This window comes from Epinephelus lanceolatus, chromosome 4, assembly GCF_041903045.1.
Source record: "Epinephelus lanceolatus isolate andai-2023 chromosome 4, ASM4190304v1, whole genome shotgun sequence".
Lineage (NCBI taxonomy): Eukaryota > Metazoa > Chordata > Actinopteri > Perciformes > Serranidae > Epinephelus > Epinephelus lanceolatus.
This window is the reverse complement of record NC_135737.1, coordinates 41,054,539-41,081,413: the sequence shown is the minus strand read 5'-3', so window position 1 is coordinate 41,081,413 and position 26,875 is coordinate 41,054,539. Positions and strand designations below refer to the sequence as shown.

The window sequence follows — 26,875 nt, the reverse complement described above, 5'->3', positions numbered from 1 at the left end:
GGGGAAGGACCCAAAAACAGAGGAAACAGAGGAAGCAGCAGGATGAATTCTGTGATTTATTAAAATGGCTTAGACCGAGCCCACACAACATGCGATTTTGGGCCTGATTCCCCATTTCCGACAATCATCAGCAGAGTCTGATTTTTTTGATGGTTCTTAAGATCATCTTGCCAGGTTCACCTGTGGTGTGGAGTATGCTAAGAGTGTTCTTTACATCAACCATCCTGGCTGCAACAATTTTAAATCGCAAATATTATACATGCTCAATATTTACATTCCAATATCCTGTTATATGGGAGGAACCTCAAGAATTGCCAGCACTCCTGTAGGTTTCAGAGGGCTTTTGAACTCATCAAATGGGATTCAACCCAGAATTTACTTGTAATTTATTTGTTAAACATGGTCCCCAATCAATCAATAAATCAATGTGTTTGCTGTTTTCTGTGGAGGCATGCAAGAAAAACAAAGTTTTCTTCTAGTTTTTCTTCTAGTGTGGGCCAGGCTTTACAAGCCAACCCGGTCTCACTCCACAGTCTTCAAAATGCGGTGCTTGGGCAATGACTTGCAGCGTCAGACAAAGACGAAAAAAGCTGTCCTTTAACGGCGGCATGATATGTGGCCGATCACTGTTATAGTTTAACAGCGGCCGGTGGTGTCAGGGGGAAACGCAGTGGGACAAGAACAAAACTTAAAGCAGCGAAAGACCTAGTGGGACATGCGGGATGGGTCCAACAAACACTGACTTGCACCCGAGAGAGCGGTGTTCGCATCTTGTAAGATTATAAAGCCACCCCTGTACTTTTTTCCTAAACCCAATGATGTGCATTTGTTGTTGAAGAAAAAAAAAACATATATTTGCGTTGTTGTACTGACTTAATGCATTTATTTTGAAAGACACTGTATGTAAACGGTAAATTTGCTGTGAAAACAGAAGTGTATTTTGAAAGAAGACAATGCATGTATCAGGCGGAACTCGACACGGCGTCCCAGAATGTCAACAACCAAAGCACCCAGGGTACCTTGCACGTTGTTTGTGGACATGGAGAGTCCGTGACCAAACATGGATAGTTGATGAGGTTGGAGAGAGAATGTGTTGCAACCAAGCAGAGAGTCCAAATGGCGGACAGCTAACAGGCAAGAAGGTAACAACAATGATGATGAACCAGCAAACAAAAGAAGTGGACCAGTGTAAATAGTGAGAGACAAATAGGGGAAGTGAGAACAGGTGAGCAGGTGAATGAAGAAGTTTGGTGAAAACGTCCAAAGGCATCTGGTTAACAGTCACTGAGGAAGTGGGGATGTGGCTGAAGAGGACAGACAAAGGCTCAGACTGTGACACCGGGAAGGATCCAGGTCTGAGAACACAAAATCACCTGCGCATCAAAAGCATTGAATAGTCATTTACAGTAAAGTTAGGAGTACTGTGGGTCGACATCCCAAGATTGCACTTAGTGTAAGGCTACAAAGGTTCTGCTAAATGTATCATGGGCACCATAAGAAAGCAATAAATGCCAGCAAACAACAAGCAAAGCAAATATTTAGGTTTCTATGAACAGGTCATGATTCAGACCTCAAACCTCCCCTCCTGTCAGCTGCAGCTTCCACACTAACCAACTGTTTGCCGTCTTTGTTTCTTGTGGCTATTTATTTTCACCCTCAGGGCCGGTTTTCTATCAGTGTGTGGTTTTTGTTCAGTGTTATCTTCTGTCTGTGTGCTTTGTTTGTTTTCGGGCACTTATTTTAAGGACAATAGTATGCATTTATCCTGCGGGAGATTGTGTTTTGGCCACTAATCGTTAGCCAAATGGCTACAGTTATTCACACTCAAAAAAACAAGAGAAATAGCTGTGGACATTTGAAAGGGGCGCACAGACGATTCATCCACTTTCTTTGTTCCTCTCGTGCTTAAAACAAGCAATTTGTTCAGAACAGAAGGCAGATAAACACACAAAACATATATATCCACATTATCTGTGTATGCTGCACTACAACAATGTCCACACTGAAACTATGCTGCCTCTTGGTTAATTGGCAGTGTGTGTTTTTAAATTGGCCTGTCTGACAGAACAGACTGGCCCAGTATTTGTGTGTGTGTGTGTGTGTGTGTGTGTGGCCATGCTGCAGTCTTAGGTCTCTCCAGTGGAGGAGAGCAAGAGAGACAGCATTTGAATCGTTTAATATCCCCCATCACTCCCTCCCAAACAGTCAGTAATCACACACACACACACACACACACACACACACGCACACGCGCACACACAGCCTCAGAAAATGCAATCTTCTCTGCTGAAATGAAAAAGGAAGCTTAGCCTTTTGGCTTGGTGTGTATGTGTGTGTCCACATGCACAAGTGCACATGCATTTGCAAGGCTCTGCGAGTGTGTTCATACGTGTGAGTGTCCATGAATTAATGTGTGTGCGGCATTATAGCTTTCCCCAATTTCCACCACCCTCCACCCTTCGGTATATTGCCACATATGTAATAATATTAACACTGCTCACCCGAATGAGAGCAACCCTGCATGCATAATTCATGCTATATTCTGGCTCAAAAAGCCGTCTAGACGCTATAGCTTGTACATGCATGCTGCATCCATGACACGAGTGTGAGCTGAAACTTATCACGAAAACTATGAAGCTCTGTCTTTTCTGAACCTGATCCAGCTCCAGGTTCTCCCCTTGTTTTTCCATCAGTGTGATAAATGAGAGATTATTCCACCAGGTGAGATGAGATTTTCCTTCCCTTTCTCTTTCTCTTCGTCCATCCTTCACCACTTCCCTCGTCTCCCTTTTGCTCTGCATCCTCACTTAACCCTCCTCTCTCATCCCTCCCTGCTTCTCATTTTCCATTCTCTTCTCCTCTGCTTTGCTTCATCCATCATCCAACTTTGGGCTCCCTTTTTAATTCATTTCTTTGTTTTGCATCTACACTCCCACTGATCATCACCACCGGAATCAACCACCACTACTGAACCTCCCCTTATATCTGGATCCCAGATGATGTACTATTTACTTAAAATGAGCAGTGCCATTAAAATTCATGACTGCGCCACATACCATGTTTTTTTTTTTTTTTACTCTTAGTCTACTTCCTTTCCACCAAACAGAAGGTTGGAGGTGGAGAGGGAAGAAGGGAAGGAGGAAGGGAGAGTTGGATGTGGGGTGGGGAGGGGGCTCCTTTGGCATTGATGTGATGGTGGGAGGGGTGGGGGAAGACGAAGACGAAGAGGAGGAGGAGGAGGAGGAGAAGTGGATGAATAAGGGGGATGTTTACTTTAGAGGTCGGCCCTGCAGTGTCCACCTGAAAATTGGTTTTGTGGGTACGGAGAGAAAGAGGTAAATGAGAAAGAGAGAAGAAAGTAGAGCAGAATCGCAGGAATAAGATAAATAGATTGCGAGACGGACACAAACTGAGAGAAAAAGCAACTGTGAATGAATGAGAGAAAGACAGGGAGGCAGCGAGGAAGGGGGAGGGAGGATGAGGAGGGGGGAGGATAGTTGTCATTAAATCCCCCCTTCTCAAATCAAAACTGAGATTCAGAGGCCACTTTATCTGGACGGACAGACGGTCCTACGGTGTGGAGCAGCGGGGACGCTCTGAGTGTGTGTCTGAATGTGCGTGTGTTTAAAAAATGCACACAACACACACACATGCATTTTTTTTTTGGTATTTGTGTGTCTGATGTGTGTCACCTAGCCATGTGAGTGCACTGTATGGGCAATCGTGCCCAACTTTGAGCGTGTGTATGTGTGTGACGTGTAATTGAGCCCTTTGAAGGTCAGCGTCCCTCTGTTCCTACTCACCATTGTTGGTTGTTGTGGGCTTTTTTTTTCTCCCTCTCTCCAGTTTTTTGCCTTGTGTCTCAAAATGGCCTCCCTGTCCTCCTCCCGCTGTCTGCAGACAGAGTAGTGAAGGACGAATTTTGATCAACCAACATCAATATAAAACAACGCTAGGAACCTAAAATGGCCACTCCCCACTCAGTCTATTGTCACTCCATATGTGCACCACTGCCTCTGTTTTTTTTTCTCTCTCTCTCCCTCTCCCTCTACGTATTTGTCTTTCTCTTGATTTGAAGTATGGTAAGATTCCAGCGCTCGTGTTTATTGCTTTAGCTATTACATTGCCATTTATAGCAGTGTCGCTGGGCAGATACAGATGTGTTTCTCTACTGGGACTACACTTTGTCAGTTCACTGGGTCTTGTAAGCTGTTAAGTCTCTGTATCTAATGCTGTTTGCCACCAAAACTTTCCAAACCTCCAAATTCTGACTGTCATTTCTAAAGGAAAAGTGGACTTTTCTAAAAATTCAAACTCTCCTTCTCTTTCTTTTGATTTTTTGCCTCATTTTTCCTCTCAAATGTGATAACAAAGACCAAAAATTGAAGTAGAGAGTACCAAAAATGCCTGTGTTTAATGAGGCGACTTTTAAACTTATTTGCAATGGACTCCAGTGGTGTGTAATTGCACGTTATTCAGCATATGTGTGCCTATTATGTGTCTGTGTGTGCATGTGCACAGCAACAACAGGTTTCACATTCAGATTCAAAAGGTTTTTTTTAATCTAATTCCATTTTTCTGGCCTATTCTGTGTAATAACACACTGTCAATTTTAATTTCCTGTATTCCAGTGCAAAGACATATTGACTTTATGTTCATTCATTTCATATTTCTCCATGTTAGGACTTCACATGTGGAAACAGAGAGCATGCACTGCTTTTCTGGATGTCTTCTGAACTTTTCACGTACGCCGGCATTCCTCCTCAGCTTTTGATTGGTTGATTGTTGCCGCTGCTGCACGGCGCAGGAAAGGAAGGGAGAATCGGCTGTTGCCTAGCAATCCGGTTGCCATAGATACCGCCAGGGCTCCCTCCTAAAGAGTACACTGTTATGTACATTGAAAAGAGAGAGAGATAGAGGGAGAAGGAAGGTAGGAAAGGAGAGGGATGGAGAGAGCAGAATAGAGAGGAGACAGAAAAGAGAAGAAGAAGAAGAATGGAAGAAGTTGAAGTATGGCAGAGAGAGGGAGCGGAGGGGGCACAGAGGAGTTCATTAAGAATAACATAAAGAATAGGAGGAGAGAGAGAAAACAGACAAAGACAGAAGCAGAGCGAGAAGCAGAGAGTTATACAAAAAAAAAAAATCTCTTCATGATTCATCATATAGAGTCCCCCAGACAGTTGGAATGGTGAAGGCAGGGTAATATTGGAGTCTGCTTCATTTGGTATTCTGTCTTAACATGTGGTGCTGTGGCTTGCCGGCTGGTTGTTTTGTGTTATTCAGTTGTCTTGGCCATGTTTGGATAAGCTCCCACACCACCACAAAACACCCCACCCCACTACAAATCCACTCTCACCCACCATCCATCTCTGTCTGTCTGCTTGTTGTCTGTTTTACTGCCTGTGACTGACTGTAGCCTAGCTGTTACTGTAAATCACAGCGAGGAGAAGAGGAAATAGAAACCAACAATGCAACAGTTTCATAGATGCCGTGTTCATAAATAATTTCTGCTGTCTTATAAATGTTCGTATGTGAACTGACGTAATGCAATAGTGATTTATACCATAAAACTTTTCCATATTCTCGTCTAAACTCTGTCACATTACGGTGCCATTCTTGGGGAAAATCCTGTGGTGCATAAATATGCCTTTTACAATTCTGGTTTGTTTGGAGTAAAATGCTGATTAGTAGTTAGCACAATCAGCGATAGCCACCATGACTGAACACACAAAGGAAACTGCACCACCTACAGAAACTCAAACTCCATATTTCAGTGCCAAAATGCCACAAATGATGAGATGCAAATTTTCACTTTAAATGCCCTTTTTTTTGTAAATTTCTCCTTTGTATGCTCTTTTTTTTTTTTTTTGCTTTAGGCCAGCTGGTCATTTTTGACACGTGACAGTATGGGGCTGACACACAGTATAGTGGACCATGTGAGGTTGGGCACAATTCAAACAGGATTTCACAGTCACATTCCCAGCCGGTTCTCTCCCTGGAACAAAATAGGATTAATTATTTGCATTTTAACTCTTCATCGTCAGGGACACAAGCCTGCAGTGGCTAAGTGGCTCTTTTTAAGTGTGTGCACAAAGTATGCGCACACATGCACTGGGTGTATTTGTGTCTATGTGCGATTTCTTTAAATGCATGATTTATGGGGGAGTTGGTGTGTCTGTGTGCGCGGGGTTGATATATTGGCATGTGTGTCTATTCACTAAATGTGCACATATCTGCAGACCGCAGAGCCTGGTGTACTATGTGTGTGTATGAGTGTGTGTGTCTCTGTATCTGCGGGTCAGTGTGATTACAAAGCAGCCATAGATCAAGTTTTATTATGCACCAAAACTGCCTCTGTCCTCTTTACTTTGCAATGTCATCTCTGCACACAAGCTCACATTGCACACACACACACACACACACACACACACACACACAGGCAAATGCATGCATCCAGACCCACAATGCACTGGGAGTTACGCAACCTGCTGACTGGACATGAGTGAAAGTAGTACTTGTGTGTGTGTGTATAAGGGTGAGGGGTGGGGTAGGTTTGGAGGGTGCAGGGATGGAAAGGGAGCAGAAATGGGGGAAAAGCAGAGGAAAAACAGAGCATAGCACTGGTGCAGGCATTAGTGTGACAACAGATGGATTGGAGGAAAGAGTTCCAATTTCCTCTTTGAGAGTAAAGCAGAGGGAAGAGGGGAAAAAAATAGATAGAGACCAAATAAGGAAAGGAGAGGGAAAAGATGAAGCACAATGAAGCGCAGAGAAGAGATCGAATCAGAGGCAGAGAGAGCAGCAGCAATAATGAGAACGCATGAAAGTGCAAAGAGGAAGAGGATGGCAGAAAGAGTAAGAGTGAGAGGAGGAAGATGGAGTGAGAGAGAGGGAGAGAGAAAGGAAGCCGGTGACTTTTCATCTGTGACTGACGGTTTCCATCTGACTGCATCTCTGCCTCTTTGTCTGCATAGAAAAAAACCTGAAGATGTCTCCTTGAGCATTTGGGCTTTTGTGTCTCTGTGAATGTACATGTATGTGCTCTTAATATGTCCTTTTGTTTCTCGTTAAATACATGCGATTTCTGTGACTGTAATTATGTGTGTATGCATGTGTGTGTGTGTATGTGTGTGTGTGTATGTGTGTGGCTGGACGAGGGTTACAGGGACTCTCATTTATCACGTTAAAGAGAGCAAGTGGGGGATGGGACTGAAACTGGACGGCAAAAGTTATTATGCTAAGGCTTGGTTGTAAATCTTTGAGTATATGTATGTGTGTGTGTGTGCGCTCTCTACTGTATGTGTGTGATTGTGGGTGTTTTCATCTTTGTGTGTGTGTCCTCTCATTGTGTTTTTGCGTATGTGCGCTACTCCTGAGAGGCTCTCCTCATTAAGCAGCGAGGCGACAGGAGTGCAGAGTGTGTGTTTTCACACACCGCTGCTCCGATACAACAGGAGCCACTTTTTTCACCTCCCTTCCTTCTCTCCTCTTTGTGCTTCCTCCTCTTTCTCTCCTTGCCTCTGTTTTTCTCTTTTCCCCTTTTGCCTCGTTCCTTCTTCAAATCCTTCCCTGCCTCCTCCCGATCCTCTCCTTCCTCCACCTTTGCACCTCCTCCTCATCCTCGCCCCTTCCTCCTGGCTACGACTGCAGTGCTGGAGTGTTTGTTGCCTTCGGTAATTGTGAAGAACAGATACACTCTGAAAGTGAAAACGCTCACACTCAACCGTCGCTTGTTAATCCCCGTCTGAAACTCAGCCTTGATTAATCAAGTTTTGTGTTTTTGTGATAATGGTAGCCACGGCAACTTGTTTTTCTTTGTCAGTGGCTGAGCTTACCTTTATGGGTATCCACGCAACAGAAAATAGGAGTAGTAGTTTAAACACGCACATTGAATCTCTTCAGTTAGTCCAAGCAAATGTCATGCTGATGGTTGATATTCTTAAACATGCTGTCAAACACGGAGCAAACCGAGAGACAGAAAAATTAGAAACAACATGGGGGAAAAAGAGGAGAAAATATAAAAAGTGCAGTGGAAGAGAAAGTGAGAAAAGTCAACAGGTAGGCTGATTTGTTTGCACGTGTGCGGTGGCAGAGGTAATTCCTTTCGGATGGAGGCACTAAGTTGATGAGGCTTCCACTGCGGCCGGCCAGAGGATGAGATTATCGACCAGCCAGAGTCAGGCTGTGGTATTGATTCCAGGTCAAAGTCTGGGGAGGGAGAAGGAGGGGAGAGAGGAAGAGGAGGAGGTGGGGAAGTTGGAAGGTAGACAGTAAGGGAGATACTGAAGGAAGAAAATGGGGGAGAATGCCAGATGAGGATACAGTCATCAGGTCACGACTTTTGGTCCTGCACTTTCTTAAAGTTTTGCTCTTTATATCTTGCTCGCTTTTCTTCATTCCACACTGTGAGATATCTTACCAGGTCATCATTAGTCAAATAATCTTTAAATAAAATTATTCTTTCACAGGGTTAAGATAATTGCACTCATTTCCAGCGCAGTCCAAGTGTTAGTCTTCTTTTGAAAACCACCCACAACTTTGGACTCAATATGAAAAGTCTAATTTCAATAGATATGTTTTTGCAACATAAATAGAGAAACTGTTGATGTCTAATTAAAAAAAAAAGGCAAACATGTATCTCTAAATTTAACATGAAAACAGACGTCTTTTCAACTTTTCTCCTCATAGCACTTACAAATGGTGTTATTGCTGGTGCCGCTGTTGCAAAGACAATCCGTGGACAATGTGGAGGCCGGCATGGACGCAGTGGCTCCTCTTAATTACTGTTTGTGTCATTTTTCTAATGCTTGTATTGAACTGTAAAGTTGAGTTATACAAAGTCTACATCTGCGATCATCTCCTAAGAATTGACACTAAATGCAACCACCAGGATCAGTTTGGGCTACGATCCCTGGAGGAGGACAGCAGTGGAAGCAGAAGCGGTGGGAAATGAGGAGACTAATTACTACTTCTAAGCATCCTTCTCGCTATCATACAAGCCGTTTTCAACAGGACGGATGAGCTAAGATTGAGGGTAGCATCGCAGCAAGGCAAAAAAAATCTGGTGTATCCTTATTCACTCCGATGCACAGCTGAACAACAACATTCCTGATACTGTCGTTGAACCTAGCAGGCCGCTTACTGCACCGTGCAGTAAAAAATCACTGTTCTTCAAAATTAATTGTATTTTTTACAAACTTGAAATGTTTGCAAGTCACTTGTGGTCCAACAGAATGGACTCTGGGACCCACCAGTTGGGAACCCTTGACATAAACAATACTGTGTGCACAGACATGGACATTGTGATTTTGTTATGTTGTTGTCTTGCACAGCAGTAAAATGATGAACCTCCGTATTCGCAGGTGATCATCCCTGGTGGCGGACTGAACTGCATAGTGAAAGTGAGGCCGATCAAAACACTGATGGTGTCATTATTCTATAGCCACTACATTGTGCAATCAACATTTACTTCATGAGGATAAGCCAAAGAGAAAAATTTCTATTTCCACTTTAATGATTTTAAATTTTTCAGACAAGAGATCAAAAGACCCTTTGTGGGTTGAGAACATTGTCCTATTTATCAAAGCTAAATAAACCATTAAAACCCATTTTATTATCTGAAAAAATGCATTAAAACAAAGATGAAAACAAGGCTGTATTTCTACGCTCATGAAAAGCTGATGTTTTGGACGTACCTGGTTTTCACATCACAGTGACATAGTGCTAAGTGGAATCGTTGCAAAGAGTTTATTATCCACCACAGTCTCACTCCAACCGCGACACATGTTGACGTGCTTTCCACGTCCACATACAACGTGAAAGGTACCCTGGGTGCGTTGGTTGTTGACGTTCTGGGATACCGAGTCAAGTTCTGCCTGTTACATGCATTGTCTTCTTTCAAAATACACTTCTGTTTTCACAGGAAGTTTAACGTTTGCTTTCAAATATAAGTACTACGTCTGTACAACACTGCAAATTGACATTTTTTTTTTCCTTGAGTTTAGGAAAAAGAACAGGGTTTGGCTTTAGAATCTTACGGGACGTGAACACCGCTGTCTCAGGTGAAAGTCCGTGTTTGTCGGACCAGCCGTGTATCATGCCAGCGTTAAAGGACGCCTTATTTCGTATGTTTCTGACGCGTCAACTCACTGCCTAAGCGCTGGATTTCGACAACGTAGGAGTGAGACCAGGCTCTAGTATCACATCAAGCTATGAGGATATATAATCTGAAGGAGCGACGTGTAGAAAATGATTTCAGTTCTAGGATTTTGAATCATTGTTTCTCCATTCTCCTTCATTTAGTTTTTTTTCTTACACACAAAAAGACAAGAGTAATCTCATTTTGACAAGCGAAACTTTGTATTGTAGTCATATTTTTAAAAGACGAGCTTCATCAAATCTCTGAATACATAAATAAGGCATGAAACAAGATAAAATAAAGTAAGAAATATAAGAATATACAATTATTTTGCTTTAAGTGGAAGGAGAGACAGGAGAGGCGAGAGGCAGTTCAGAGAGCAGAATAACAAGGCAAGGTAACGAAGGAGCAGCATGGCGGAGGAAGGGAGAGAAAATGAGATAGGGGGAGAGAGAGAAATTATAAGCAGAGAAGGAGGAAGGATGGGGAAGGGTAGGTGTTGGGGGGGTGAGGAGCATTTGAGGATTCATCTCTAGCTGGATAATTCCCAGGAGGATCTCTCTCCAACACTTGAAAGCTGTGAAGTGTGCGGTTCTGCTCATACTCCTCCTGGTAATTGGAAGAGGAGCGGAGGGGAGGGAGGGAGAGAGGGAGAGAGAGAGGAGAGGGAGAGGGAAGGAGGGTCAGGTAAAGGAGGGAGATATGGAGGTAAGAAAAGAAAAGGAGAGGAGAGGAGGAGGGTGGCTGAAGGAGGTAAGGATTTAAAGACAGAGAGGAAAAGGAGGAGAGGTAGAACTAACAAGAGGGTTAGGAGGAAAGAAAAAAGAAGCACCTGACTTGTGCCATCTTTCTTTCTTCAAGCTATCGTTTTTTCCCCAACCTGGCTTATATCTGTTTTATTTTTGCTCATTAGCTCACTCCTCTTTATTCTCCCTCTCTATCACTGTCCTCACCCCTCCTCCCCTCCCTCCCTCCCCTTTGCTGGCGATGGCGTGTCTGTGGTTGCAGGCAGTTTCTGAAACATGGCCGCAGGCGTTTAATCATTGATGGAGTTTTTTCCTCCATGCAGGCAGGCCAGCGGGCAGCCCCGACTCACTCACATGCGTCAGGACCTGCTGATTCACTCTCTGGGGCCTCCAAGCACGCATACACACACTCTCGTGCACACACATACATACAGGCTCACATGTGCACACAGGCACGACTACAAAGGCAAACAGAGATGCACACACACACACACACACACCTAGCTGTAGCACACAGAAGACAGATAAAATGTAGCCTGAATGTGTGCGCGGCTATCCACATGTGTGCCTGTCTAGTTTATTCCACCAGGGATTGTGAGGCCCAATCAGCAGCAGTGAGCCCAAATAAAAGCAGCGAAGATAAAAGCAATTTATTTGACCAGAACAAGAAGACAAAAACGTGTTTGCATTGGCTCCAGGGCTGCACACCACATATGTCTCTGCAGCTTTATACGTCCTTCTGCTAGACTCAGTAAACATCTGGCTGTGTTGTTCTTAAAAAAGTAAATACACTTACATACTGTATACTCTTGCAGTATTATTCTGCTCTGTAACTACTGTATTCTGTTCCTCATTCATGTGGAACAGGACATTGGGTTCAATGCTCTACTCTTTAGCCATGCTGATGGTGTGACTCTAGAAATCGTCAGTCAGTCCGTCCACCACTTGTCCAGACAGAAACATCTCAACAACGACTAGATGGATTGCCATGAAATTTGGTGCAAACATTATTATCCCCCCTCAGGATGAATTGTAACAACTTTTGGGATGCCTTAAATTTTCATTAGAACCATCATCAGGTCAAAAATGTTGTTTGTTTTTGACCCAATACCTGCAAAACTATTGACAGCCCCATCAGCCTAAGCTGTAGGCCTACTTTGTTTGGTGCTAATTAGCAAATGTTAGCATGCTAAAATGCTAAACTAAGAAGGTGAACATGGTAAACAACGTCGGTTGTGTCCAAAATGACTCCCTGCACTCAATCAATAGACACTCAGTTCCCCTATTTCCGTTTTTAAATGGTGCCACATTTGTAAGGAACATGCGTTTGTGGGATGAGCAGCAGAGCTGAGTATGTGGGTTGTGCCCATGAAAAATTTGCCAAATCTTCTCTGCCAATGCCAAACAGCTTTTTTGCTGTTGCTATTGACTCTTGTTTTGAGCTTCTGGTACCCCCAGGTGCTGACAATCAGGTGCCTGATTTGGCAAATTTTTCATGGCTGCAACCCACATACTCAGCTCTGCTGCTCATCCCACAAATGCATGTACCTTACAATTGTGGCACCATTTAAAAGGGAAATAAACAGGCTTTCCAGCGGTATAAGATTTATTGCCAAGAAGCATTCTTACAACAAAGAAATAAGAGTTTGGACACTCAGAAAAATGGTACAGTGCATAGAGCAAACTGTTAGTAAATAAGTAATGAATTCAGACACAGCCCCAAACACCCCAAATTACTTTATCCCTGCAGTACATCAACATGTTAACATCATCATCACTCAGAGAAGAAATGTATAGTTTCTGCTTGTTAGATACATACAGTCTTTTTCAAAATAAACTTCAGTAGAACACTGAGGTTTTTACCTTTATTTCACTGTGCACCAAATGCATATGGTTAGGTTTAGACTTACATTCATAAAGGAAGTGAACACCGGCCTCCTGGGTGAAAGTCCGGTGTTCTTGCGCCCATGCACCACCCCTCCCACCGGCCCAAAAAGGACTTGCCAGGTCCTGAGATTACACTGTTGTCCAGTGGCATCATTAACTGACACTGCCTGATGGCGTATCATAAAGCCATGAAAGGATGCGTGTCTGACGCCGAAATCAGTGACCAAGCAGCGGTATTGACAACCTTGGAACGAGAACGAGTTGCACCAGCACACAGGCCTTTCTTACAGTGGACATTTTGACTTGTCACAGTCGAAAAAGCGCAGGTGTTATTAATAACACTAACAATGGCTCTGCTCTATTCAGCTGCTCCAGTGAGAGTGACAGTGAGCAAGCATGCAGGATACAAGGATCTGGAAATCATAGCAGCTAAATGGAATTCAGCCTTCATCAATTTGATTATTTACACCTCTGTTGTTCCGACTGTGACATGTCAAAATATTTGCCCTGAAAAAGGCCTACCGGCCCAATGACGTGCAGGGAGATGTTTTTTTCTGTAGTGAAACTCATCATTTGTAAAAGCTGACTTCAGCAAGATCTCATATCATCTCTGGAAAAGGAGTTTAGTGAGAATTATATGGATGGAGCCATCTGTGGTGAAATGATAAATTGTGAATTTCAGGTACCAGACAATGTTTGCCTACAGTCATGATGAAGTCAACCCACTCAGTTCTCCACCTATCTTACATACAATACATATGTAGCACTGAAAATCTTTGTGTACATCCTGGTAACGAGTTTAGGTACGTTTGATAATCATTCTTATTGATGGTTAGAGCTCATACACTCGCTCCACCTTGTAATTCATCATTGCACCACCTATGAAAGTGCACAGCCCAGCAGTAAAGTCCTATGCAGTTAGATTCTCACAGTATAAATGACAGCCCCTTGCTTTTTTTCTGCTCAGTGCACTCCTGTTGAATTCTGCAGTAGCAGGTACAGCTTATCATTTCCCTCCCCTCCCCTGTTCTCTGCTGTCTGTCTGTCTGTCTGTCTCACATCCTGATCAGAGAGGGGTTTTTTTTTAGTATTTTATTTCTCAGATGATTAAAGCCAGACCCTGTGGAGTAGAAACCCAATCTCTATCCCTCCTCCTTCCCTTCTCGCCCTCTTTTCCATCAAATTCACCCTCTATACTCACCCCCCTCCCCTTCCGGCCAAACAAAACTCCACCCTGAAATGGATGGATTAATGACCTCTCTCTGTCTCTCATATGAACGCACACACACAGTATCACCTACAGCACTGTCTGTCTGCGTGCCTCTGTGTGCTTATCTTTTGTCTTCCTGCAGGATGAATGGCTCTCTGTGCGTGCCTATGTATGTGTGTGAGCGGGTGCCTACCTGTGTAATCTCTATTGTATTCACTGTTGCTCCGTCCTGCCTGGTGAGTCATTATGAAGGACCCGTCCAGTGCGTTACATCTTAGAGAAGAAAGCGCACATACAAAACAGTCTGCAGTGGTTATGTGATTGCTTCCATTAAAGTGATTATGCAATCAACAGCAGTAAGACGGGCAGGCAGGCAGACAGACAGACAGACAGATGGGGGGGTAGATGTGGAATGCATACACATACACACACATATATACACACAGCACTCAGGCAGGCAGGGGGAATTTCTCTCTTGTTAATAATCATTATGAAACGGCTTCACGTGGAGCACTTGCCTCTCTGCGCTCAGCATGACGGCAGGTCTGTCCCGGCAAAATCCCTACGCACACACATACACACACACACACACACATGCTCATACTACGATCTTTTTTCAGTTCCTTCCCTTCTTCCTCCTCCTCCACTCCTGAAAATATTTACCAAACCCCAGGGGCTTCCAGCAGACAGCCCTCCCTGTGCCTCCCCACCTCCCCCTCCCACTTCCTGGGTGACCCGGGGTTTGGTGAGTCCCAGGCTCCAGCGCAGACCTGCACCGGTACTTGTTTTTACCAAAGCAAACAGATGGAAAAGACGAGAGGAATAGACAGAGTGCTGTGCCCAGCTGGGATGGTGCGCAGTATGGCAACAGGGACTTAGTTACACATCTCCTTTCTTCGTCTTTGCTTTACATCTGAGCATTTTACTTTTAATCACTCAGTGTCAGTACAGGAGTCTGTCGACGATGTTTTGTCTTTCTCAGCACACCTCAGTGACGGCCGCTCTGTTGATCTTACGTTTACAGTCTTCCCCTCTCCATTGTCTTGGGATTGATACAGCTCGGTCACACCAGGGCAACATTTCATATCAGTGATATATAAAGCTTCGTTTCCACCGAGCAGTATGGTACAGTTCAATTTGGTACCCTTTTTTTCTGTTTCCACTGTGAAAAGTTGTGGATGGTACCAATGGAACCATTCTGTACCGTCCCCATGTTTGGTCCCCCCTCTGTTGGGGTACCTAGCACACAGATCTGGTACTAAAAGGTGGAGCTGTGAACACTGCAGTCTGATTGGTCAGTAGAGGACGGTCACTCTGCTCAGGGCTGAGTTGTGTCTGGTTTTGAGGCTCATGTAACCACTGTTCATACTGTGGAGAGTTTTATTAGTAAACTGTAACTATAAAATGAAAGGATGTTTTGCTGCCTCTCACAGCAGCTGGAGTTTGAGAAAAAATAATTTAATTCACTGGGCCGACTGCCGGCGACTTTTAAGGTGGAACATTTACTTGTAATGTTACTCAATGCATGAGGTGAAGACATGAATCCATCAGCACACCTTAAATTTTACTGACAACTTTGACCGTTGGATCTTCAAGTTTAAAATATATATATATATATATATATATATATATATATATATATATATATATACATATATATATATATATATATTTTTTTTTTTTTCAAAGATCATTTTTTGGGCATCTTGCCTTTAATTGATAGGACAGTCAAATGTGAAGGGGGGAGAGAGAAAGAAGGTACGACATGCAGCAAAGGGCTGCAGGCTGGAAATGAACCTGGGCCGCTGCATCGAGGACGAAGCCTATGTACATGGGATGCCTGCTCTATCCACTAAGCCACCGACACCCCAAAATATATATAATATTAATTTTGACCGGGTAATGTGAATGGCATATATTCTAATCCTCACTCAGAGAGAGAAAAAAAAACGCCTTGGAGCGTCGTTCCTGTGGGCTATGGCAACACTAAACCTCTGAGCTTACCTTAGAAGGACTGAATTCACAAACACGCTATTTTTAAATATCCCATGGAGAGAGACTCTCACTGCAGCCTGTTCTATTTTGTTCTGAAAATGTCGGCGTGCAGCCTCGTTCTGTGGACGATAAATGAGGTGCAGACTTCCATCTATGTCACTGGTGATGAGGAAATACAGTGAGTGCTGGACAGAGACATTAGGAGTACTATGTTGAGTGAAAACACTGGGTCTACCATGTCTGAAGGGTTACTTTTGGTTCCAAAGGGACCATACTGAAAGAGTAAACATGGCTAAAATTTACTCTATGCTCTTCATCCCCTTTTCTAAGAGCCCAGACAGGAATAAACTGAAGTCCTGCATTTCCTTACCTGCTTCCTGTTTTCTTTTTCTTCTTCTAGCCAAGAAAGCACCAGACGGCTCAGTGATCGCCAACGGCTACTGCGACTTCTGCCTCGGAGGCTCAAAGAAGACCGGCTGTCCTGAAGACCTTATCTCCTGTGCGGACTGTGGACGCTCAGGTAGGGCACCGCTGAAGGGGATGATTGGCAGGAGGAAGGCGGTCCTCTGTTGATGCACAGTTTTGAAGTGTTTCGTATTCACTATATAAATAAATGAAAAGTTTCGATTCCTGTTACGCTTAAAATGGATGGACCATACCGGTGTTCTTTTTTTGTTTGTTTGTTTTAGCCCATCTACTTCAAATCATGTACAGTTACCTTATTAATAGACATTTGCTGTAATGTTTTAGACTTTTGAGGTGTTTTCTCACCTTCCAGGCAGCAGTGGGTTCACACTTTTCACTAGTTTTCAAACCAATTTGCAGAGACTTGAAACTGACCCCAGATAGCCATTTGTCTTTAACTATGGTGGCTCTGAAGGACAAATGCATACAGTGACTGCATAAACATCATTGGAGGATCTGTACATAAAAATACAAACATATTTATAGAGATTACAAATGCTAACTCGTGTTTGTTGATAAGGTAGCATCACCTCACACTATCTGTGACTTTTAGAAATGAACTTAAAGGGACGATTTACCCCAAAATCAAAAATACATATTTTTCCTTTTACTTGAGATGCGATTTATCAGTTTAGATTGTTTTGGTGTGAGTCTGTTGAGTGTCGGAGATATCGGCCGTAGAGATGTCTGCCTTCTCTTGAATATAATGGAACTAGACAGCACTCAGCTTGTGGTGCGTGGGGAGGATATCATTTGAAAACCTACACAGCAATGTCTCTATTCAGAAATCGTGAACCGGTTACTTGAGATAATCTACAAACCTTGCTGTAAGCAGTTTCATGTAGAAACTATTTTCTGTCCACTGACCTACAACCTGCCAAACATATCTCTCGACAGAAGGAAGTGTGCCAAGCCTCTTGTCCATGAGTAGATGCACACTTTCTCCTGCGTGAGGACTTCAAGAAACTGCTCACAACAAGGTCTGCAGAATATCTCAAGTAACCAGGTCATGATTTGCGGAAAGAGACATTGCTGTTTTTTCACATGCATTTTTTAGTGCTTTGGGCATCACAAGTCAGCTGCCATCTAATTCTGTTATATTTAAGACAAGGCAGACATCACTGCATCCAATATCTCAAAGACTCAGCAACACACACCAATATAGCCTAGACTGATAAATTGCATTACAGGTAAGAGAAAAAAATATCTATTTTTGATTCTGGGTTGAATTGTTCCTTTAACATTTGAATTGGTAAGTAGAGGTGCTACGTTTGGGGCTTACTGTCCACTGACAATAACTGTATATAAGGATAAAATTCATGCCTGACTTTATTTGTGTTTGCACTGCATTACCATTCAGCAGCGCCGTAATGTGGACAATAAAAACGTACATAAACTCCACAGTGTTTTGCCTTTTCTTAAGTTACTCTCTGCGAGTTGATTTTCTGTCTGTACAGAGAGGAACAGAAACCTTTGGCTGCCAGAAAGGTAGAAAACTCATAAAACTTCTTAAAGAATATGACATGCTTTGGAAAACAGTGGCTATAAATGTAAAATGTACTAAAATCTTCTCTGCAACAGTTTCTCTTCCCTCAAACACACTTGCTGCTTGTAAAAGTGCCATTTAAATTTAAATCCCCTTTAAAGCCGTATTTTGAAAGCATCAACATGCAACAATAAAGTGCAATTCTTTATACGATATAATCCATTTCTCATGAGTGTTAACACTATAAACATAGATGATTTCTGATTTTGTAAAGTTTTGTACAATACCAAAATTATCAGATAGATAAATCACATGAGATACAATTTTAGATATTTACCAACTTGCATGAAGCTCCCAGTATATGCAATAAATATAATGATACATGCTCCGCAGTATGTCAGAAGTGCAAAAACGCTCTGGCATGTTTACTGTTTCCAAAGTCAGGAATGAACTTTCACACTCAATCTGGCTCTTGTTTTCATTTAATGTGGTCATTTCACACTGATCACAGTGTTGTCAAACACAGTTACATTCCTCAGCATTAAAATATGAATGGATTCAATAAAATGTAATATTGGTGTGACCAAAAAAAAAAAAAATACAAAATGGTTAAGAATCTTGTCTGCTGCACGCCTTTCAGTCCTGGCTTGTTGTACAACAACCTACTTTACAACTGTGATGTAAACCTTTGTCTATTTCTTCTTTCTGAGACAGTGTGCCATGTGCTGCAAGCAGCTTAGAAACATTTATGAGAGAATGGTCTCCTTTAGTATGTATTGTGGTTGTGAATGGCCAACAGTAAAGCTTATCAGAGTAGAGTTCAAGTATGATTTGTTTTCTTTTAAAAAATATGGTTGTATTATTTTTTTCCCATTATAAAATCCCTTTGTTTTGGTTTGTGGGATGTGCTTGTATATTCTGGTTCTATGTATACATGCAGAGATTGCAGTGTATATGGTGCTGACTTTGTGTACTTACTACTTGATTGCATGTACTGTACATATATTTTTCTCCACATGTTTTTTTTTATTATTATTCATCTGAAAATAAAAAAAAGCAGAACTAAAATGATCTACGTGATTTGTAGTGAATGGGCTGCAGCATGCAAAACACTGGTATGGTCCTCTTCTTTATAACCACTCACAAAGACGACAAATGGAGGTCGGGAAACGAGGATGACATAACAATATTTCTATTGTCATGATCATGGAAACACCGCAGCACAGCAAGTGCCAGGAGAAACCTGTGGTAAAAAGAGAGATAAAATATATTTTATATTGCAGAGAAGTGGAGTACAATGGGAAAGGACAATTTATTTTCCCTGTTACACCTAGAAATTGTTACCGCATTTACTGAAATTCCAACATTTTCTGTAGTTATCAAGCTCAAATCAATAGTAAGCTTATACCAGAATCTCTCTGTGGGCACTGAAATAACATTTCTTTTTGTAATTTTACCAAAAATCAAGATTATTAGTGTGACTATAGGGGAAAAAATGTACACAAAAATATGAAATATTGTATGAAAATACCATCCAAACATCCTCTCCGCTATCTCAGGTCATGTAATGTTCACATCTGTAACACAGCACTGCTGAATTCCCCATCAAATATAAATAAATCACCTGCATGAAGCAAAGAAGCTGACGGACAGACGGGATAGGTAGATGATGGATGACTGTCCTCAAAATACAGAAAGCGATGGTGAAAAACATTGTGTGGGTGTGTGCGTGTGTGTGTGTGTGTGTGTGCGTGTGTGTGCACTCAGGCCACCCGTCCTGTCTGCAGTTCACAGTGAACATGACGGCTGCGGTGAGGACTTATCGCTGGCAGTGCATCGAGTGCAAGTCCTGCAGTCTGTGTGGCACCTCTGAGAACGACGTAGGATCTCACTCTATACTACATGTTAACTCTGAACACATGTGGCTGCACACACACACACACACACACACACACAAACACAGACACACACATGAACACAGACACATCACCTACTGTAGTACATGATATTAGGAAACTTATTGCATGCATTTTGGTTTTATATGTACAGCAAGTTTAGTGGGTACTGGTACATCGATTTTTTTGACAGTGATCCAGGAGCTTATTTAGAATCACTTGCTTTTTCAAAGATGTGAATGAAGGTTTGATCCCTCTGGCTGAAGGTTGACCACTGGGCTGTACTCAGACCCAATTGGTCCCACTGGGATGAAACCACTTTTAATCCATGAGAGAGGATACACAGATGTCTTTTTTTTTCCTCAAATTTGTATTCACACAAACTGTACTGCGAACAAAAGAAAGTCACAGGTTATTATTGTTGCCTTCAGGGAGAAAGGAACTACGTCCATGAGGGAAAGTTGTTGATTTTTTATTCTTTATTGTCCAACAAAATAAAAGTCTGCATGGTTAACAGTGTTTTAGACAATTTCAAAACAACCAAAGATATGTGTATCACACCTCAACCGATTTATATTGAAACAAATTCATATCTTCGAGTACTTTACACATTAAATTCATGCTCTTGAGTGCTTTCAAATCCCACATATTAACACCTGTTTATATGAATATTCTCTGTTCCAGGACCAGCTGCTGTTCTGTGATGATTGTGACAGAGGCTACCACATGTACTGTCTGAGCCCTCCCATGTCTGAACCACCAGAGGGTATGTATAAGAAGAATACAAGCATCATAATCAAGAGATAGCTCTCAAAAGTGCTCCTATCAAGGACTCTCTGAACCTTTATTTGGTCAGACTGCAAAGCCCAAAGGAAACTCATCTGAGAACATTTTTGTTTGCACAGAATTATGTAACTGTCTGTACTGTAGGTGGGGAGACAATCACAGTGAGGAGCGTGAAACCTGCGGTCAAAACAGTCAGACCGTCTCTGTGCTGACATTTAGGTAGTGGAAATGTGACAAGAATTTAACCCTCAGGCCTCCCTATGAGTCTCTTTGTGGGTACGTCTATTTTGTAATGGTCTTTAAAGCGTGGCTATCGCCACAGAAATGGAGCAGGTACATCTGTTAAACTCATTTGCCTACAACACATACAAGATGGCTGCCGTAGGATGTTTGATGGTGTTGTCATGGAAATGAGTAGTAGAAAAGATAATCTGTTTCCATGGCAAAAGTGTCACTTGGCTGAACATACAGTAGCAGTGGCACTTGTGTTCAACACTCACTAACAGTGTCATGCTCTGCCCACACATGCAACGCTTTTGATTTAAAAGAAACATTTTTGAAATTCAGCAGTAGTCAGTTATTTTAGGTTTACTCTCCAGCAGAGACCTGACTGAGCTCTCACATGGATGGTTAACATATATTTTTATACTGTGCTGTGCTTAAAGATGACATGAAATGGGAAAATTATTTTTAACCCTGTTAGATCACATCCCAGGACATTTTGTGCATTCTTTTATCAAAATAGGCTGAACCAAAAAAAATCACAATAATCGATTTCTTCTAATTCTTACATCAAAACCAATCATGTTTTCTACCTGTAATATAAAATATGATGTGTATTCATGTGAGCCAGTACCAACCAGTTTCAACTAATAATATCACAGCATCCACACATCCATCAGTCTGCAACCTTTAGCTGCACAGAGCTCCTTAGCTAGCAGCAGCATGGTGCACCAGTGTGTCTGTAGCCCCTTTTACACCACCTGTTCAAGGCAGGAATATGCTGTCTCGCCGCTCTTTATTTTAGGCAGTGGTTCCCAACCGGTCCATTCAGGGTCCAGATTGGTCCTCAGTCATAAGTTCGAGGTCCCACAGTTTAATAAATTCAGCGTCATACTTGTGTTTTGCCATGTCGTCAGGCTAATTTGCTGTCTCTGTCAAGTAGCTGTCGTAGCACTCCAGAATAAAAGCTCTGTGCTGGAAATTTACTGTACTTAAAAATGAAGTGTGTTTTTTACAAACCTGACACGATTGCGAGTTACTTGTGGTCCATTCAGAGTGAGCCCACGACCCACTTTTGGACAGTTGGGAACCACTGATTTTAGGTGCAATCACAGAATGGGGGGACAGAGTTGCCTCTGAGCCCATAAAAGAGGTAGTAACACTGCTGAAACAGCATCTGTATAAATAGGACAGCCTGCAGGATGGGATCATGGGTGACACGGGTGTGACGTTTTGATGACATGTTATGCTTGTGACCTACCGCGGGTGATTTAAAAAGTAGCTAATAGCAGGTAGCAGCTAACTCAAAGAAGAAGAACAGCTGCCGAAAATGTCTGCAAAATGGGAAAATGATGAGCTCTGGGAGCTCCTTACCCTCCGAGCAGAGGACAAGATCAGCCACCATATGACATAGAGGGTTTATTGCCATTGTTAACGTGAAGTAAGCACTGCCGATACATGTGTTATATGTCACTCTAGAGGCCGATGCGCTTGTGTTACATGTCACGTCCGTCAAGCCTCTTTTGATTCTGCGATGCCGGAATCAAGTCTAAAATTACACACAGGAGTGGAATGGTGCCGCGGTCATTTGCTTCTGCGTAAAAATGCAAAGGCGGCATGAAGAAGGGACTTGGTCGCGACTCTATAGTGCGATCTCTGCTTTGTTTTCCAAGAATATTGTGGTCATGGGTAGCGGACTAGACTTTACTCACTTGAGGAAAGTGGTATCTGTGACAGCTCCAGGCATTTTACAGTGCACTAACGTTACATGGAGTAACGATGGGCTTCGACCCTCTCCCTGACTGATGGTACTATCCCTTCAGCGTTACACTGCCGCCCACTTTTCAATCATAAGACCTTTGTTTTCATTTCCAAAACAATGAGGCTCTAATTTGTTCATTCGTTTTATCTTATTCATTTATTCATTGATTCATTCATCTCTCCCTCGTCCTCCTGATCTAACGATGATGGAAGTGTGTGTGGAGCCAGCGGTCCCTTCGAAACTCTAAGCCCACACACTTTTAGCAGTCCAATCGAATGCATAGGATTTAATTTAAATCCCTCTTGTAACTGTGAACCAATCAAATATTTCAGTGCATTTAGAAATACGTCACAGCACAGAAGCTAAAGACGCTCTAACTTCTGTTTCGCTGGGACTTAAATGCTCACATAACACCTTTAGGTGTAATACAGCAGGGGCTATGTACACACACTGAGAGTTGCATTTCAGCAACTATCTCAAGTTGATGTTTAATTAATGTCACAAATCCCATGCTCAAATCCAAACCAAACTAGTTGTCAAATCCCCTGCATCCGCAATCCACAGACACAGCATGTGGTGTTTTAACATGGGGCTTTAATTTACAGTATTACTTAACGCTCTGTATAAAATGAGGGATTAATCCACAAGGTTTTACAATAGCAGTGATTGAACTTCCGATCTGTGGTGTGCTCTGTGTGTGTGTGTGTGTGTGTGTGTGTGTGTGTGTGTGTGTGCGTGCGTGCTACAGGGAGCTGGAGCTGTCATCTGTGTCTGAGACAACTGAAGGAGAAGGCCTCAGCCTACATCACCCTCACTTAATCTGCGGAGCTGCGCCTCATCCTCATGGCCCTTCATCCCCTCCCCAGCCACCTCTTTGTTTCCCCTCTCTGTGCCTCAGCTGCCCCGCCGCCCTCCTCCTACTCGCCACCACCACGTCCTCTACAATCCGTCCCAGTGACCTTTGACATGACTGAGCACACAGCACCCACAGCGCTGCACCCATTCTTGAACGTCTCTCCAGCGGCAAGCCAACCTCCATCCTTTTGTGTCACTTACACATTCCCTGATGCTTGACCTGTACCCCCCCCCACCCCCCACCCCCTCCCCCGCCCTTTTCCTGCTCTGTCTCAACAGAGGAATTCATCAGCTGGCAATAAGTTTGCTAGCGAGACACACACTCCAACCTGCCAAGGGCACTTCAGAGGCATACTACTCCACAGGAACCCTCTTAAGGGCCCTCGGAAGAGCCCTAATGATCTTCAGCTGCAACTCAGTCAAGTAGTGAGTGAGAATTAATAAGATGGATAGGTGTTAGGCCGAGGACAGGGCTTGGAAGACCCTGGATAACCATGGAGCAGTAGGTCTCAGTGTTAGCCAACTGTGAAATATACACCTAACCAAAATTTCTTTTACTCCCTCTGTCCTGAGACGATGCTGAGACGTTGAACTCTGCTCCGCTATTTGTCTGCAGGGCTCGCTGCCCTGTGCAGTTTCAAAGGGGAGTGACTTGTACAGAATTCAGACTCTATCGACACTCTTCAGACTCCCCTCACTGGCAAACAATGAGCATCTATTTGGTCAGGAACTCAGACCATCTTTGACCTCACCGCGTTCTCTCTCCTTGCATGGGGTTTCCACAAACTAATGATGCATTTTGGGATTAACACTGACGGTTTTAATGTTGGGATGTGATCCTCGGATGAGAGGGGAGATGGATTTTTCTCTAATCAGCTATCTCTGATCAAACAGTGTATTTAAAAATGACAGTTTAGGCTTAGCATCTCTCACAAATCCTTTACCTGACCTTTAATCACCCTTTCCTTCTATGAAACAATGACTGTGAAGCCAATGTGGGACTGAAACGCTCCTGGTGCTTGGTGTGTATTATCTGTGTGTTAAGAATGTAGGATTGATGTGTGGACAATGCAGAACTTTGTCAGGCCAACGCCGAGGCCTAAAAACATCTTTTTTTATGATTCCTTTTTTATTTTATTTGTTTTTTTTTCATTTGCATGTTGTTATTTCAATTGTTTTTAAAGACTTTTAATTGAAATTGAAAAGAAAGCACACTTAATTCGCAATAATGTGTTTGTGATATGAACTATTTTGGCCAAACTGGGTGTGTTTTAAACTCTGTGTGTGCCTGTGTGTCTGTCCGTGTGAGTTTTTCTGAGCACTACAGTAATTGTAGCCAACTCCATGCCAGGTGGTATCTGTGAGAGGATTTGAGTAGCACGAAAGTAATGTAGATGTTTAAGAAAAGTCAGCATTTTCCTGTTTAAGCATTTAGAGGTGGGACAAAACATTGTTTTGCAAGTCACAAGCCTCAAGTCTTGGCACTGAACTCCTAAGTCAAGTCCAACAAGTGTTTATAAAGACATAGTTTGACATTTTGGACAGTAGATAGGCTAGTTGCTAGTTGTGGAGACTGTTTCTTGGAAGTAACTCCAGGAAGTCACTGTGCCCACCAAGAAATAACCCCTAGGGCCCATGGAGGTGAACTGACCTTTGAATCCAATTTTCGTAGTGGCCAAACAATTATACTGCAAATTCCAGGGTCTGTCACGTAATGCCATTGAGCCCAAACATACTTTTTCCACTGACTTTCATTGGGAAAGAAACAACTGTAAATCTGTTGATACATTTTTCTGAGCATCACAACCCCCGCAAAATACCTACAACTTGTTCCACTACCAGGAATTAATAACATTTGAAAAGTCTGGAAGAGCTAGATGAAATCATTTTATCCCCTTTCAAGATAGCTGACCAATAAACCAGAAGTAACCAGCTTGGCTAGCAGAAGTCTCTAGTGTGCTTGCTCTATGGGCCCTGCGATGCAGAAGCTGCGCCGATCATGTGGCTAATTTCATACTGTGGAGATAGAGCTTTTTGGCTTCATGCACTACTGAGCAACATTAGTAGGAATGAACAGGATCCCACCTACAACACTGTATCCGTGTCTCTTAATGCATCCATGATAATCGTAAGCCTAAAGGCCAAAACAAACTGGCGGCAAAGGCTACGCGCCAAAAAATACTATTAAATAATATTAATATTATTTAGATTTATATTAGAATATTATTTTCACTGTACAACCCCACACTCGCAGCGGCACGTTAGTGCTCCACTGTCTTATTTCCAGCCTGACCGCCCCTGGAATTAAATGCATTTTTCCCTCACTCACTCTCTGCTTGTACACACCAGCTCCCATAGCAGCTCTTTTTCTCAGCTCCTGTGGCACCTCGACTCCTCTCCTCACCATTGATGCAAAGAGAACTCTGTAGCTGTTGCTGTCTCGTGTGTGACGAAGACTGGATGAGGAGAGACTCGTTTTTGAGGTCAAGACATGTCCCAAGCTAAACAACCCACAATCTCGTCATTATAAAGACAATGGCCAAAAAGATATTTCCTGGCAGGTCACAGCTCTGGAGATGAGAAATCAAGTTTAGTTAGGTGCTGTCCACACATGATTTTAAGCTGGAGGAAGTACAGATCTTCCAATAAATGTAGTAGCATGTGACACGCTGCAGCGACGCCAGTGTGTTTTCAGCAATAGTCGTTGCTTTTACTCTTTGGTCTCTGCACAGATTAAACAAATAAGATACCAACGTTAGAGGTGCTGGTAGGTGGATTTTGTTACCTTTGGTCAGAGCCTGGCTAACTGTTTTCCCCACTTCCAATCTAAATGCTAAGCCATGCTAAATGTCTCCTGCTTCATATTCAGCAGAAAGATTTAACAGTGGTATTAATCTTCTCATGACTCTTGGCAATATAGCAAATACGCTGGTTTCCCAAAGTGTCAAACTATCCCTTAACTTCAGAAATCCTAAACATGGAAAGCCATGATCTTCTTGCCAAATGCAATTCCTTTTAAAACCATTAACTTCGAATTTTCATTTATAGCTATGCATGGAAATTTTATGCATCTTTCCCCCCTTCTTCACAACTGACTAATTTTACTGCATAACATTTAGGACAACAAATCCTGGGTAAATATCACCACAACACACTGACTGCGTCCAGGGTCATTGATTTCATGTTAGAAGAGAGGCTAAGCTCTTTGTTACTAGCTTAAAGTAGCACTCCACCCAAAACATGGCCTTTTAGGATCAAATGCTCAACATTTTTTGCCTTGAGCGGCGGGTTTTAACAAACACTAAACCACTCCAGTAACCTAATCCACTTCTCCACTGAATATTTAGATCCAAACTGTTGTAGTATCCCCAAAAATGGCTAAATACACTGCTTCTGTTTGACACTGTCTAACATGTGCACGCTCAAGC

The 26,875-nt window shown here is 42.7% G+C and overlaps 1 protein-coding gene across 2 annotated transcripts in view; it reads left to right on the top strand.

Annotated features, from left to right (window-relative positions):
* Positions 1-23,694, top strand: part of dpf1 (double PHD fingers 1) — a 52,936-nt gene extending 29,242 nt beyond the window's left edge. The window contains exons 9-12 of one of the 2 annotated variants that reach the window (XM_033631856.2): positions 16,377-16,496; positions 19,695-19,807; positions 20,507-20,588; positions 23,341-23,694. In XM_033631856.2, coding sequence (XP_033487747.2) covers positions 16,377-16,496; positions 19,695-19,807; positions 20,507-20,588; positions 23,341-23,411 — 386 coding nt within the window. In that variant the 3' untranslated portion in view covers positions 23,412-23,694. The remainder of the gene's footprint in view (positions 1-16,376; positions 16,497-19,694; positions 19,808-20,506; positions 20,589-23,340) is intronic. The other variant, XR_004501890.2, reaches the window with a different exon arrangement.
* The last annotated feature ends 3,181 nt before the right edge of the window (positions 23,695-26,875 follow it).